Consider the following 17,600-nt stretch of genomic DNA (forward strand, 5'->3'; position numbering starts at 1 on the left):
TGGGCCAAAGAACTAAACAGACATTTCTCCAAAGAAGACATACAGATGGCTAACAAACACATGAAAAGATGCTCAACATCACTTATTATCAGAGAAATGCAAATCAAAACCACTATGAGGTACTATCTCACTCAGGTCAGAATGGCTGCTATCAAAAAGTCTACAAACAATAAATGCTGGAGAGGGTACAGAGAAAAAGAAACCCTCTTAAACCTTTGGTGAGAATGCAAACGAGTACAGCCACTATGGAGAACAGTGTGGAGATTCCTTAAAAAAAACTGGAAACAGAACTGCCATACAACCCAGCAATCCTACTGCTGGGCATACACACTGAGGAAACCAGAATTGAAAGAGACACATGTACCCCAATGTTCATCGCAACACTGTTTATAATAGCCAGGACATGGAAGCAACCTAGATGTCCATCAGCAGATGAATGGATAACAAAGCTGTGGTACATATACACAATGGAATGTTACTCAGCCATTAGAAAGAATGCATTTGAATCAGTTCTAATGAGGTGGATGAAACTCGAGCCTATTATACAGAGAGAAGTAAGTCAGAAAGAAAAACACCAATACAGTATATTAACGCATATATATGGAATTTAGAAAGATGGTAACGATGACCCTATATGCAAGACAGCGAAGAGACACAGATGTAAAGAACAGATTTTTGGACTCTGTGGGAGAAGGCGGGGGTGGGATGATTTGAGAGAATAGCACTGAAACATGTATATTATCGTATGTGAAACAGATCGCCAGTCCAGGTTAGATACATGAGACAGGGTGCTCAGGGCTGGTGCACTGGGATGACCCAGAGGGATGGGATGGGGAGGGAGGTGGGAGGGAGGTTCAGGATGGGGAACACATGTACACCCATGGCTGATTCATATGAATGTATCGCAAAACCCACCACAATTCGTAAAGTAATTAGCCTCCAACTAAAAAAAAGAACAGAAAAAAAAAAAAGATGGTAGGTAGAAAGATTAAGGAGTAAATGGTTATTTGTGGAACAGTGTTATAACTGTTTCTATAATAAAAAATACATTTTATAAGCTTTACATATATAAGTTTAGTCCTGACTTTTCTTTATAAACAGGTACGTCAATATGGAGATAAATGAACTATTTCTAATAATCAGAATTCTATTTTCAGGAATAAAAAATGTTTTTAAATAATCCCAATGTGTTACATGAACTTAATAATCCAAATATTTACTGATGGTCACTTTAAAAAGAAGAGTGATATATCTTTTTAAAATAAATTTACTATAAAGTTTAACATGAAGTATGAATTCAAGCTCACACCATGGAACCAAAAGTATACAGTATGATCTAAATTTGAGGCTTACCTTTCAATATTTTCTCATCCAATGTCCACAGCAGCTGTAGATTGCCAGCTCCCTTTCCATGAGATGGCTCAACTGTCAAATACTAAAGCTTTTATAACCTGATAGGGATTACTACAACAAGGAGTTTGTCTATGGTCACAAGATAAGTGCTTTATTATATTATGCAGTTTTATAAGCTTTATAATGTGATATGTTAATAACCTCAGGAACCACAAGAGAAAGATACTCTGAAAAAACTTACAAAACTACACAATATTGTAAAATGGAAAGCTAAGTCTGTTTGTGTGAAATGAGTGGGGAGGGAAACTTACCTTACAACTAAAGAAAAACTCCATTCTGCTGCAGTAATCTGGGATGGGTATGACAGACCAGCAATAATACTGGCTGGGGTGTTGCGAGGAGAGGGAATTGGCAATCTACTGATGCTGGGGACACTGAACATCTAGAAGGAAGAAAAGAGGAAAACAAATAAATTCTAGATTTATTAAATGTCTCATCATTATGGATCTTTTGCACATTTAATAAGTTTAGATACTCTGAATATTAGGTGAAAGTAACTGATTTATACAATTCATTCTGTTACTTTTAGATTTTCTTACACCAATTTCTAAACAAAATCGATATCAACTGTTGTATGCAGAAAAAGATTATCATATATAAATACATAAAGAATATTTTTAAATTGAAATGGTATTATTGTGATGATAAAAATATAATTTTTATTAAAAAGAAGAGTACAAAAACATAATGTATATGAAAAAGGCATCAATGCTCTCTTTCTACATGCTTCTATTTATACGTGTTGCTGGAGCACAGAAACAGGGATCATAAAACAAAAGCATTTTTTGTTATAGGCTTGGTTCTTGTCACAGACATAAATCATATGGTGGAAAGGGATTATATAATAATACATCATGCTTTTCCAAGAAAATTCAAATAGCTTTTAGAAAAGTCAAATGGATTTATATATAAAGATGTCTTATTTAAAAACATTAGGAGTATCCAAAGTTAGAATAATTTAATGGAAATGGATAAAAACATAGCACAAGTTAACTGGAATTAAGCATTTTAATAATTTAATTATTTCACATTCTCCTTAATCTAAGTAATAGTAAATGAAAAAGTAACACGTATTTACTTTTTTTTCTTATTCCTCACCTAAAGAAACTACCACTATATTAATATATTCCTGCATATTCACAGTTTTGGGGGTAAAATACCACATTCATCTTGGTGGTATACAGTCTCTTGAAAAAGTACTAGTTAGACAATATAGTGAAGTGTTTGAATATTAGTATGGAAGAAGTTAAAAAAAGTATTTTAACACTACCAGAGGTCTTAATATGAACTATTCTATCATATACTAATGTTTTCTCTTTAGGTACTCTTACCCACTTTCTCTTAATACTAATTCAATAGGAAACAAAAGCATTTAAAGATATCCAACACTGCACAGCACGTACAATGTTTCCATTGTATTTCTAAATGAGCATTTAACTAGAAAGCATGATGATCAACAACTACATCAGTGATAATACTGGAAATTTCAGTGTCATTTGACTTTGTAGAGACTGTGAACAGATCACATTCCCAGTAGTCATTATCACTGGGGAAGAAAATCTAACAATATGGATATAACTGATGGTATGTAACCACTTCCATTCATAAAGAAGAAAAAATCCTGGACTAGAAATTAACTACTGAGTAGTACCTGAATCTGACCCTTTTTAGTAAACTGGTGGTAGCAAAGAGGTTAATAACATTTTATCAAATCTACACCTGTTATCAGAAAGGTGGGTTCTCAAGCAATTCACAGCACAATCTGAATCACTAAGTAATGCTACACTGGTAACACCAGAGCATAAAAAGTTCCATGTAAATGAAACTATGACTGGGGATATACTAAAAGTAGGGTCAGTATTCTACTTATTTTTACTTTCTCAGGCTCCATTACAATACCCAGCACACAGCAGGTCCACAATAAGTATTCAAACCACAGAAGTAAATTTCTAAGCTGAGATTTTCTACTTAGCTGAAAAGATTTTTAAAAATTGATAAACATTCCTAAAATACATGTCTTCCAGATTTTCTGAACACACAATGAATATAATTTAACTCTTACTGACTTGTTCATCATTATGAACAAGCCATTGTTTCATATTTTAAAGCAGTGATGCTAGGGTTTACAGGGCTATAACCTATATTCCTATATTAAGTGGTTATTGATTACTGTTAGTTTTGGACCCTGAAGTCTTTTTTGTTTCTTAAATTGTCTATCAGTATTTCATGCAACTAAATCTGTCTTAAAATACTTTTGTCCTAATTAAAAGCACTTGCTACAACTAGTTAGCATATCTTCATTAAAAGAAACTGGTTCCATACAAGGATATATATATATATATATTTTTTTTTTTTTCCTATTTTAAAGTGCTAGAGATCCATATGTGGACTCTGTCTTCTATTTAGACTCTTTTTATTCTTTGGTAGATCTAGATTTTCCTTTAATATATAATGCATCACTTTTACCTTCGTATCTATAGAGTATAATAAAATGGTAGGGAAGTTTTATTGAGTTGGACACGACTGAGCGACTGAACTGAACTGAATCTTCTCTATTGTTTGGATGATATTCTTCCTAATCCACAAAAGGTATTAAACTATTATATCTTTAAATTTTGGGAGCTTTCCAAAGATTTTGATTTCTTCTGTAATATAAATAAACAGAATGATACAAAGTTCATTTTTGGTCTCAAGCACCTTATGGATTTAAATTCAATTTGTCAGAACTCTTGTCAGTGAAAGGCAGTAGAGTTAAATAGAAATAGATAAATTAAATAGAAAATAATAAAAATTTACTTGGGGCTTTGAAAAATATTTGGCATTTAAACTTACTTATATTTGAGTACGTGTGTATGATATGTAATTCAAAAGAGTTTAAAGCAAATTATAAAAGCTGCACTATGAAGCTCTACCTATAGAAGGATCTGTCACCTAGTTCAATTCTTCCTTGAAGTTCACTCCATGCTGAGAACATGCAGTATTATTTCTCTGGCTGATGTAAAAAATATAAAACACTTTCCCTTTTTAATTGGAACTTTCATTGGGAGAAAACAGGTTCAAATATTACTTTTAAGAAAGTTTCCCTGATGGGATACAGACTACATCAAATTCCAGTAAGTGGAAACAGTAAGCACTATTATAGGAGTTAATATCCAGTTCTCAGTTGAGCAGAGTAGTTATTAAATGTCAAAAAAAAAAAAAAAAAAAAAAAAAAAAAGCCCCAAAGTGAGACCTACCATAGACAAATGAAGATAATGCATTCTCAGATAATTTGGTGACTACAGTCAATTGAAGCTTTGTCTTACTAGCCAGCTATTGTTCTGGTTCATGTTTCCCGTCATCTAGTTCTCTTTCCTTACTATTATTTTGAGTATGTCAGTTAATATTTGATTCTTCATAAAGTCCATATGTTATCTACCTTTCCACCCTTACTCCCAAATAATATATAAACATGTCATTAAGTGAGTGAAGCAAGTGTCTAGAAGTAGTGACTCCTGAATTTAAATAGCTTGAAAATCAAAGATCAAGTCTTTTATAAAAGGACAGGAGTCAGCCCAACCAATCCTGATTAAAGATTTATCCTCAGGATTGGGGAGAAAAAGCTTAAGCTCTAAAGTGAATTACTTGAGGATAAAGACTTTCAGCCTCTGAATATCATTACCAAGTTCCTTGGTGTTACGTACAGTACACAGACCACATACTCATTGAGGAAGTACTTATTGAGGAAGTATGTGCCTAATGAATAAGACTAGAATATGACAGGTAAAGGAACTTATTTATTATACAGGGTTTCCAAAAGGTTATTTTAATTTTTTGAAAGCTTTAAATGTGACTATTTAACGGCAAAGCATCTTCCCCCCCACAGCTGAGAGTTTTTTCAGTTTTGTTAACCTTTATCAAAAGATCTAGAATAAGAAAATAAGATACATAATGATATAATCATCAAAAACTTATTTAAGGATAATTTAGATATTACTGCAATCTCTGCATGACTGATACTTGAGGCCAGATAATTCTTTGTTGTGGGGGGCTATCATGTGCATTATAAGATTATACAATGTAGAATATTTTTAGTAGCACTACTGGCCTCTATCCATTAAGTGTCAGTACCACCTCTTCAACTATGTCAATCAAATATATCTTAAGACATTGCCGAAGTCTCATAGTAGGGGTGCAAAATCATTCCTCATTGATAACCACTGGCTTTTACAAAACTCTGACAAAAACTAGGGTGTAATCATCTTTGATCTAAGCTTCTGATTTCTCTAATGTTTGATCTAGTTAATGCACAGCCTTTGGTTAAGCAAGAGAAGTCCTATTATTATGAATTTAAATTATTTCAAGAACATAGTAAAGATTAATTTTATTCATGACTTGCAATTTCTTCCTAATTCTCTTAAAACATGTCTTACAAAAAAACTACGCTTTTTGACATACTGTAATTATTGTGTATATATTTTTGGATGTTTTTAAAAGTTAACAATTTCACAAATACTTCCATATAGTAGCAATGATCTACAAATATTTTATTTTACCAGCCTTATGACATACCACTGTTAATATTATTGCTCTCTTTACTATGAGAGAGATACTGAACATAATATCATGTAAATTACTTTTGGGGGGATAGGGGAGTAGTGTGCAAATATGGGAGGATAAAAGTTAAATACTAACTACGACTACAGGACCAAAGAGTACAGACAGTTTTATAGCTTTTATTACATACTGAATATGAAATCTGGAAATACCTGAAGTCTTAAAACCTGCTCAGTGCTGAAGTGATTAACTGCTAAAAGGTGTATTAGAAAGATATGGTATTATATTTTAAATTTTAGTTTATCTATATTGACAACTATCATTTATCATGTCATAGTCCAGACAAGGTTTCTTTTATCTTTTTGTTTTCTGCCAAATGTTCACTTTTCCATATATCCCATCTCTACACTGACTTTTCATTATCAAAAAGACTGAAAACTCTTTTAAGATCTAAACAATACTATAAAACTTAAGGAAGTTATGCAAATATGAGAGATTAGGGTCACTTGAAAAATTAAGAAATATAATAACCATTTCTGTATTAGTCTTATGAAAATCTATCAAGTTTGATTATTTATACAACAAAAATGTTTAACAAATTTCAAATATAATAGGATCAGGAAAATTTATCAATATCTTAGGTGTAAAACTATCTTTCTGGAAAACTAATAAATTTCCAAAGTACAACTTTTATCTCGATTAAACCCACAAAGATAAAAACAATAAAATATCATGATGTCTTTAGAGCACTAAAAAAACCCCCTATGATCTAAATAATAATGAGACAGACAAAAATTAAAGGATTTTGTCAAACTATATAATTCTATTTATCTCTGTCAGATGTCTCACTTTAAACAAAACTCAGGTAGGTAATTTGTATGGCACTGGAAGATGTAAAGGACATTGATTCCTCTTTGAATAAGCCTTTAAATGAAGTAATGGGATCAAGTGAACTAAAGTAAACTCAAGAAAATGAAATCATTTATTTCTCTCTTCACACTATAAATCATAAGTAGAATTAACTGTCCTGCAATAATGAGTAAACAATCCAGATTTTAAAAGACTAACTCTTCCAGTACAATGAGCAGTTTAATGGCAAAACCTCCAAGAGATTAATAAAGCTTTTTTAATGGAACATTGACCTGGATGAGGAAATGGGGTAATTCTTCCTTGTTGCTTTGGTAAGAAAAACATCTTGAAATGCCCTATAGAGAAGCTTCCCAAAACAACCAGGTGTTTAAATGAATCCATGTTAAAACCCTCTATCACATATGTAATTTCTATCTTTAGTAACAACATTTATGACAATCAAAAGTTTATATGGAATATATATCTTCTTTGTTTTTGAAGCCATTATTATGGATATGAAAGTTGATGAACAATAGAGTTGTTCTGACATTATTTTTCACAGTGATATCCTCTTATGAAGAACAATACTAATAACTTCATTTGTCTGGCAATGGTGAAGGAAGCTCACTATGCAAGGAATAAACAAAATGGTTATCACTACCACCAAGTTCATACATTTCATTATTAATAAAATCTCTCCGGTTCTTACCATGAGCCCAATTTTGACAATATGGCTACTTGCTCTGCAACCATCAGTTAGGGCAAGTAAATGGACACACACAAGAAATGACAGACTGATAATGAAGAGACAGAACAAAAGCAAGCAAACAAACAAAAACCTTCAAAACATATAACCTAAAGGCCTATCTGTGAATGTTTAATAAGAGTTACTGACATCAATAGATTTTTAGGGGATCAGTACAATTATGGATATTCATAATAATCCCTGAGTTATCAAGAAAAGGGTTCAATTATGCTCAGTATAGTACCAGGAGGCAGGGAAATCTTTTTCATTAAATGATTAAAGTAAGGATTTTAGTACTGAATGTTTAGGTTTTCTAGAAAATTCAGTTAAGTGGAACCCCTACTCCCAAATGATGACAAATGAGTATTCAATACCAACATAAAGTTCAATAAAGCTTATCATACTCAGTATCAGCTTTTGTAAAAAATAAGGAATGACACTGAGATGCAAACTTTTACTATTCCTTTATTTCTGCCCATTTTATTGATTAAGATAAGTATTCATGAAAACAATTTTTTAGTCAGTTTATTTTAGGGCAAGTAGCCTGTATACAGGTAATCTCAATTATTCCCAAAAAGTAAAGTTCAAACAATTTCTATTTCTTAAAGAGCAGAAAACATATTTTAAAACTAATATGCAAATACCAAGGGTTATGGACGTGTCAAAAATTTAGAGACACAAAACCTAAACAATTAAAACCTATATATAACCTAAAATTTTCTGATAAACATACCCCCAAGTATTATAGAGTCAAATATTTGTAATTTATATTTTCTTTTACTCTTATAATTACTTCTGTGAAGGAAGGCAATATGCTAATCCCTTATACTACCAATGGAAATGAGGTGGATGGCTTATAAAAAAACTCTAGGATGCTTGCAAAAGTCTTTTTGTCTTACACTACATAAGTAAGCACATAAGCCTATTATGCTTTAAACTATCCATTAAAAACAAAATCCTAATTTATAATATGAGAACAAATTAAGATGAATGTTATTGTTTAACTGAAGCTAATAAAAAATAACAAATTTACTTAACAGAATTCTGTTTAGAGTCATGAAGTATGGACAAGTCACTAAAAATAAATGGCTTCTGCAAAAAAAAAACTTTAAATATCCTGATCAAAATTTTTTTTCCCTATTAAATAGAATCACTCCTTTAAAAACATACACACAAAATACATTAAAAAATACTGGTTGAGGAAAAAATATTTTAATATAGTTTGAGAAATATATCACAGAGGTTGTTTTAAAACATGTAGGGTTCATTCCACACCAAGAGACTGCTGACGTATTCAAAACAAAACAAAGCAAAACAAAACAGATAACCTCTCACAGTCTTATAATGATCTAAACCATTTTTAATGGAAATAATCCTAAAATAAGTTTTCTGCATTCTCAGATTATATATTGTACACAAAAATGTATTGAACATGCTGCTTTCTTAATGCATTTGATAGCTGTCCTTATCTTATCTCTTAGATTATAGCCAATAGTCTCAGGGGTATCATGTGGGATACTTCTGAAATGCTTAAGGCTGTTTTACCTCTGTATTAAATGATCTCAGAGTACTTTAATTTCCTTCCTTCAGAGTGCTACCAATATGTCCTTTCTGAACAACATATAAAATGAGTATTACAAATCTGCTGATATGAATGAAGCTTGCTGTACCTCTAACCTTATTATCATACACAATTCTAGATTAACAGGTTCTGAACAAATTCCTAAATGTGGTTTCATGACATTCCTGAGGCATAAAATAAAGAGATTTTTAAAAATAGTGACTGATTTTTTTTTCAATGCTTAAAGCCTTCTCCATTTATTTATTGGTGTTTGTGTTTCAAATCTATGATATAATAGAACTATAAGTGTCAGTTAAATGGGTATTACTGATTTAACAAATAACATAATTGAGTGTTTTACCAAGTGCTGGGTGAATAAAAATAAAGCCCTTTATACTCTATTCTCTCAAAAACAGTTAAAAGCGAAGGTAAAGGTTAATTGTGAATTTAATATAGTGAAAGTTAAAAGAAGACCTTTAGATGCTAAAGGTTCTTAAGATATACTGTTAAGCATGGATCAAAAACATCTGGGGCAAGATTAAATAATTTACATGTTATTTACGTCAGAGCTAATCCATTAAATGCATATAATTATTAATTAAGAATATCTGTAAGGCAAGCACTACCCCAAAACTACCAGTCAGAAAACAACCAACCAGTATATTGGGAAATACATAAAACTAAACCTGATAGAAACCAGGCAAACAAAATTAATTTACTTGCCCCAGCACCATGTTTGTCTACTAAAAGTGAAAACTAGACCACATAGGAAAAATAAAAGAAACATCTTTCTATTTTTCAAGCAAATTTATATGTAATTCAGGACAACAAGATTTAAAAAGGCTTTAGAAAAAGCAGGAATAAATTTTAATGCTGACAATAACAGATAGAACTTTTGGATCAACACCTACCGATTTTTTTCTATTGTTTTCCAGATCTTTGAGTTCATTCTCGATTTTTGTGATTAATTCCCTGAGTTCATCAAGATTAGTGCAAATAAGCTAAAATAAAACACAAAAACACAGCTTGATAACACATAATATAAAACACCCAAAATGTGGTAACAGAAGTTGTTTTAACACACATTGAATTCACAATTATTTGTCTTTGTAACAGTAAAATGCAAAGAAAGCTCCACAGTTGATATTTTAAAAGATATTTACTTGTTATGATGTATGAACTTCAGGCTTAGTATAAAATTAGCTGAAATTTCAACATTGGTGGTTTCATCCCACATCCCCATCTTTCAGTTTGTTTTATAATCCAGGTTTTTTTTTTTTTTTTTTTTTAAACATTCTTAACTTTCATCCCAGAATGACAAAGATCTGGAAACTCACCCTAGATTTCACAAGTTACTGGATCACCTTTATGAAATGTTTCATCAAGCAGTCTCTGAGCAGGTGAATAAATGCACCCCTGGAGAACTATTGTTTTACTTTTGCTTTGGTTGCTAACTATATAACAAATTGTATCATTGCTGTTGGGACTGCTAATAAAGAGGGGCTCCAACTATATGAATATATTGAAAGAAGTTAATGAAATTAAGTATACATTCTTTATATGATCTTAGTAGTCTTTAATAAAACCAGATCCAAAGATAGCATCTATTGCCTTTCATAACTGCGTGGTTCACCTTATTTCACTTTGGTAATATTGGCAAATGGTCAAAACAATTGGTCTTTAGTTATTAATTAATAATCAAACAAGTTTGGCTTAACTGCTAAATATTTAAACAGTGAAGCATTGGCAACATAACAAAAATATTAGTAACTACATTTTAGATCTTGTAAAATTATACTGAATGTTTCAATCAGTTTGATAATATTCAACTTGTTTTCTAAAATAATTTAAGCTTATATTTTAAAAAATCTGTCGTGAAAAAGAAATAGAAGATTTCTAAAACAGAACTGCAATCACATACAGGGGAAAAGTTTTAGATTTAATGAAAGTCTTATAATGTGTAATACTGTATAAATGAAAAAATACTATACTTATAAAGCTATTAATTCATCATTAATTTTTTATTAGTTTCATGTTTTTAAAATTCATTAATTTCTGGTAAGGGCACTGTTTTCCTAAAAGGCATATTTTCTTTTAAAAGAAAATGAACAAAAACACAAAGCAAAAGAGGACTACAACAAGATCATTCCTAGTGACAACTATGTGACAAAAATGGGAGACTAGGAGCCTCCACACTTTAAGTTGAACCATATGAAACACTGATATGCCTTTGATCTACAAAAAAGACAATACGGTTCAACTGAATAGACTAAGAAAGAATTATCACAGGTAATATAAATTATACTTAGTATTAACAATGATTAGAAACATCTACATAATTTCAAACTCACAGAACTGACAAAGCAGGGAAAACATGTATTTAGGCAACCCAAATTAACAATTTCAGAGTAGAAAACACCAGTAAAACAACTAAATAGTAGGATATTGCTGCTGACACATTATACACATTTGCCTTTGCTAAATCTACAATTATGGAAGAAATGCTGATGTAAAGTGGCTAATTACATAAGTGCCTTTAGAACTAGATAATGTCTTCAACTTCTATCATATCAATAAAGCCTCAGAACCATGTTAGCCCTACACCAGGTTTCTAGTAAGTGCTCAATAGGAACTAAACTTGTATAAACTGCTATTATGACTACCATGTCAAATTTGCCATGGAACTTTCAAATGGTTACACCCCTTTCACTGAACTTGGTGTACTAGGTTAATGACATGCTCATTTGTACATACGGCAAAGCTCAGAGCAATTTTCACTTGCATTTAGCTGTCTCATTATACATGGAGTAAAGGTACATTTTCTTTGTACTTTGTAGAAACTTACAGTAACAATGAAAATATATACCCCTATACCTGAACACATCCTAAAAAATTTAAGATCTTTTAATTAGCAGTTAGTCATGAGATCAGAAAATATTTATATTTCATTTAAGGAAACAACATAGTTTTGAAGTCAAACTAGGAATTATTTCTATACCTTAAGAGCTATATATTAAAAAAATACTTTCCTAGTTAGCAAGCTGTATTAAATCAGTGCTTCTCAAACTTCAATGCACATAAGAGTCACTTGGGAATCTTGTTAAAATGAGGCTTTTGATTTAGTAGGTCTGAAGTGGGACCTAGGATTCTACATTTGTAACAAGTTCCAAGGTATGGGCTGCAAATCTCACATTTTTGGGCAATTATGTACTAAATGATTATGAATTACAAATCTGCATGGTCACAGAAACATTTGGTAGTATGGAGCTAAATGAGTACAAAATTTAAAAAGATTTATCTTCAAATAGGGGATGGGATACTGAATTAAAAGCACAGTGTTCAATGTTAATGCACAAACATTCCTTAAATGCCATGATTCAAATATAAATTTTACTGAATTTGAGGGTTAAATATTTTTAGCAATATTTACTTTGAACTTATCTTGAAGTGACTTAATACCTACCTCACAATTTATACTCTTTAAATACTAATATATACCTCCCTCTACATATATATGTAATATGTAATACATATACTCCAAATATAGAGTCAAGTTATTAGAAAATTCTTGTATGGGAACACTATTCTAAATTTGTTACTTATCATTTTGAGGTTATATTTTGAGGGAAAAATAATTATTTATGTCATAATTATCATTTTGAGGTTATATTTTAAGGGAAAAATATTTATGTCAATTCTGTCATTTATACATTCTTTACAAAGTAAGGTCTGTGTGTGTGTGGCCTTTTTTGTGCGTGTGTGGACTTTAAACTCAGCTTAATTTCAAATGATGCTTTTAAAAATAAAATAAATCCAATAAGAAAAGTTCACTTTAATAAGGAGAACATAAATTTTTTTGAACAAAGCAAAAACACCTTATTAAGACCTCCTTCTCATTACCTTAAATTTGGGGGGAAAAAAAAAATCTAGGGCTTAGTGCCTGCAAAGGTGAAAGAAAGCTCCACAGCAGCTTGGATTATAGTCAGGACACACTGCCAACAGTCAAAGAGAAGGTTTTCAGTCATACTGCAGAAGGTTAACAAGAAGAGTTTTCTCTCCCAGGAAGAACCTCTTCAAGGTTGTTAAACTCTCCTTCAAATTAATCTTTCACTTGGTGCAACTCGTGACAGTCACAAAATCATAAATTTTACAGCTGAAAGGGACCAAAAGAAAAAAAAAAAGTAATTTGGTCCAAACCTTGGCCAAGGCTAAAGAGGGGTATCTCCAATTCACACACAAGCTAGTTTAACAGAGATTAAGTGACCAAAGATGACACATTCATAGAGAAATACCATGGAACCTAGGACTCCTCTTCCTCTTACATCATATTCTTTAAGGGTTCTCTCTAAGCAAAATAAAACAAATTAAAAAAAAAAAAATCTAACAATAATTTGAACGTGTATTATAGTTTTGAGCTTCACAGGTGGCGCCAGCGGTAAAGAATTCGCCTGCCAGTGCAGGAGCCGTAAGAGATGCAGGTACTATTCCTGGGTGGGGAAAATCCCCTGGAGAAGGGAATGGCAACCCACTTCAGCACTATCGGTAAAATCCCATGGACAGAGGAGCCTGGTGGGCTACGGTCCATGGGGTCGCAAAGAGTCAGACAGGACTGAACGACTGAGCACCATGTTATAGTTTTAGGAATTAATTTATATCTAAGGTTTCATATCTATTAAATTTAAGTATTAAAAGGCCCTCTCTCCAACTCAAGAAGCAGATATGTGTGTATATAGTCTATAGAAATAAGTGTATATGGTGGAGAAGGGGAGGTCCTGTAGAGATCAAAAGAATTCCATAATCACATCTCAGAAAAATTACAAAGTAAATCACTATTTTAAGCTACATATTATGTCCTTCAGGTATAAATTCAATAGGTTTGAGAGATATTTACTTTATTTGTTCCAAAAAGAACGTAAGTAAGATAGCATACAAAAGTAAAACAATATGGTAAATTACATTAAAAAGCAAAGGGAAATGCAGAGAAGTCAAAATGAATAGGTCCAAATAAAATGGGTCATGTTCACTACCATTCTAATAAAACATTCCAATAATTTATTATAAAGTTATAAGCAAAAGACTAAATGCATGGTGTAAATTCAAAATCTATATTATATTTAAACTAAAATTATATTGACATCTGTTAAAATTATTAGGACAGAACATTCCTTTCACTTCTTATGATCATTCAGAAATAATGACTACTTCAAAACCTGCAAATAAAGATATCATGAGCAACATGACAAGTCTGATTAATAAATCAAAACATTTTTATACCACTATATGAGTAAAAACTGGTGTTTCCCTCAAGGTACAATATATAAAAACAGAAAAAAATTTCAGGGGGAAGTAAAAGTCCATGATGTTAAAAGTGAAATAAAAAGCTGAAGCTGAAAATACTCATTTTAAGAGGCAGCAATTCAAAATAACAATATAATCAAAAGGTCCTTAACTCTGTGAGGCAGTTAAATTCTAATTTTAATTTTGATCCCAAATTGTCACATTGAGGATAGTACTTTATTTCATATCCCTTAGTTTCTCCATTGCTTAAATGGAGCAACAGTGTTTTTTTCAGAGGTATGTTAAGGATCATTGAGTTTATGGTTATGCTAAAAGAAAATACTTCTATATAAATCTTAGTCAACACCTGGATTCTGGATTTTCTCTGCAAAGAAGCCTTTAGAATAAATCACACACATGGAATAGGAGCAAGCACACATGACATGGAATATGTAGGTTACCAATAAAAAGCAGAGTCATGGTACCTAAGTCTCTTAATTTTAAAACTGTATTTTATTGAGACTTGACAAACTATGTTTTAGGAATACTTTCTATGACTCTGTTATAACTGTGCACAAAAAGAAAATTCACATAATATTAGGCTTCTCTTTCAAATATTAAACATATTAATATTCTTGGTAAAAGTTAACTTTATTAAGAAAATAAATATTCACTTTTCAATCTAACAGTCTTCCTTGTACTACAAAACTGATATAGAAAAACAAAAAAATAGTCCAGTCAATTTAACAAAGTAATCAGTAAAATTGTTAAATCTGACACAAAAGCTTAAATCACCAACGTGCTGATGACTAAAAATATTTCCTGACTTTTTGAAACTATTGCTAAGCAAAAACATGGCAACTTCCCCTATATGCCAAATGTATAACTCCTGATAGTAAGGAGGGCTAAGCACAGGTTTTCCCTCTAATATAATGATGCAAATACTATTACTTGGTTTTTTACTTTTCAAATACTTGTAGGCTTAATGATGAAATGTGACCAAATCTGAGACTTAATCCAAGCTCTTAAGTTGCTGGGTAAAGTGGTAAAGGTCAGTAATAGATGCTCTTTAACCAATAATTAATTGATTTTCCTACTCATACAGTACTGTCTGAAGCATCTGACATGCTTATTTAAAAAATAAGATAATAAAACATTAAGTTCTATCACTTAATCCTGACAACAACCTTATGAGGTGGGAACTATTATTATTATTACTCCATTGTACATATAAGGAATTAGAAGCTTTGAGCAGTTAAGTAAGTTACAGAGTTAGTGCTAAGATGGCATTCTAACCCAAGTAGCCTGGTTCCAGAATCCACATGCTTAAGTACTATCCAGATTACTAATATCTATCTAGATCCTCTGAACCAAGGATGGACCATTACAGGATGAAATCCAGGATTTTTCATTTTTAATAAAAGTATAAGTTTCTTTTTATGCCATTGAACATTTGAGAACCACTGATATAACTCCTAGGAAAAACTGGTACAGATATGGTCAGTCTCATTATAATATACACACAAATATAAATACAACAGGCCTTTGACTGTTTACAGTGTATACTTTAAATAGGAGTGGGATGATTATGTTTTGTCCTGAGGTATAGGTATCACTTGTTTATATGAATAAACATGGATTCTTCCTGAAGCAAACAGGCTTACACATTTCATCTAGCTAAAAAAAAATCAACAACTATCAAATTAAAAAGTAGTTGAGGTCAAAGACAGGATTTACTTTTTCAATTCACCAGAACCTTAAAAAAAAAAAAAAAAAACTTTATGCAATTTAATCCCTGGACATGTTTCTGAAGTACTAAATGTCATATTGTTAGAGCTTTTTGAGAAAGAAATAAATTCACTTCTTTGTTTTATAATAATCAGTTTTCTTACATGTGGGAAGAATAATTAAATAATTAAATCAAATAGTTAAAGAAACTATCACAGAATTATTCTGAAAGGCAAAACTATAAGTTCTGCATGTAACAACAAAGTTTACTAGTGACTAATATTATCTCCTATTCTTTGCTTATTTGAAGCAAATGACCTATTTCTTGGAAGATGGCTGTCAATTTTCTTTCTCAATACTACCATGGTATTTAAATTATAAATTAGGAATAAGAACACCTGTTCTCATAAGTCTATTCCCCATCCCCAGCCCCACCCACCACCAACACACAGCCCTGCCCTCTTTCCAGAAAACCTTAAGAGCCAGGAAGAGGATGTTGTTTATTTTAAACAGTTCAATTCAGCAAAACATGTACTTTTGACCTTCAGTTTCTGAGTGGTAAGCAAATGGTCAGTAACTAACTAAAAGCATCACTTAAGACAGTGTTTTTCATACTTTTTTGCCCAGAACTCATGGTCAAAAATACATTTTACACTGCATGTCAGTAAACACACACAATGGAAACCAAAGTTTTATGAAATAACATTACCTTTACTATATTTGACACACTCTTAAAATTTCTATTTTAACTGTGTTAGCTTAAAAAAGAAATTCTGGCCATGTAATATACTAAATTAATTTTCATGCCTCACTAATGAGTATCACCTTCCATTAAAAAAAATATTTTATGCAGTGTTACTTACTACATATAAAAATCATCCATTTAATATAGGGATGAAGGCAAATATCAACAATGGACCAGATTTGTCTTGAGATTCATATTCCCAGGATAAATACTTTGAGGTATTAAGGAAAAAAAATAAGTGGGAGAAGCATGAAATCAGTGGAAGAATGAATAACCATATACTATTGTAGCATTAAATAAGGCGCACAAGCAACGGTAGAAAGGTCTCTAAATAAACAGTAAATACTTTTTTTTTCTTTTTACTGAATATGCTGGAACCAGGGTTACTTTATATAAAAGGATTCTGTAGAAATTATTCATCCTAAGGATGTCATTAAAAATATTCTAAAATACTAAGAGAAAAACATATCTATTTTCTTTATTGTTCATTTAAAAGTATTAAATTTGACCAGTTATTAACTTCCACTAAAAAAAACACTTCTAAAATAGAAATTTTACTTAAAAAAAAAAAGGATGTGTCTACATTTTTGGATATACGTAATTGTTAAACTCATATTACATATTATCAGTATTTTCACGGTTATTACTCTTTTATTTTCTTCTTTGTTACACTCACAGAAATTCATTTTAACATCACTTATATTTTTTGGAATTGTTAGTTTTATAATCTAAACCAACCAGAAATA

At 31.2% G+C, this 17,600-nt stretch overlaps 1 protein-coding gene across 4 annotated transcripts in view; it reads right to left on the reverse strand.

Annotated features, from left to right (window-relative positions):
* Window positions 1-17,600, reverse strand: part of BRD10 (bromodomain containing 10) — a 111,054-nt gene that overhangs the window by 22,452 nt on the left and 71,002 nt on the right. For 3 of the 4 annotated variants that reach the window (XM_005891355.3, XM_070375859.1, XM_070375861.1), the window contains one exon: window positions 10,016-10,105. The exons of the other annotated variant lie outside the window; for it this stretch is intronic. In XM_005891355.3, the coding sequence (XP_005891417.1) occupies window positions 10,016-10,105 (90 nt within the window). The remainder of the gene's footprint in view (window positions 1-10,015; window positions 10,106-17,600) is intronic. 4 annotated transcript variants of the gene reach the window in all.

The sequence above is a fragment of the Bos mutus genome, chromosome 8 (assembly GCF_027580195.1).
Source record: "Bos mutus isolate GX-2022 chromosome 8, NWIPB_WYAK_1.1, whole genome shotgun sequence".
NCBI classification, from domain to species: Eukaryota; Metazoa; Chordata; class Mammalia; order Artiodactyla; family Bovidae; genus Bos; species Bos mutus.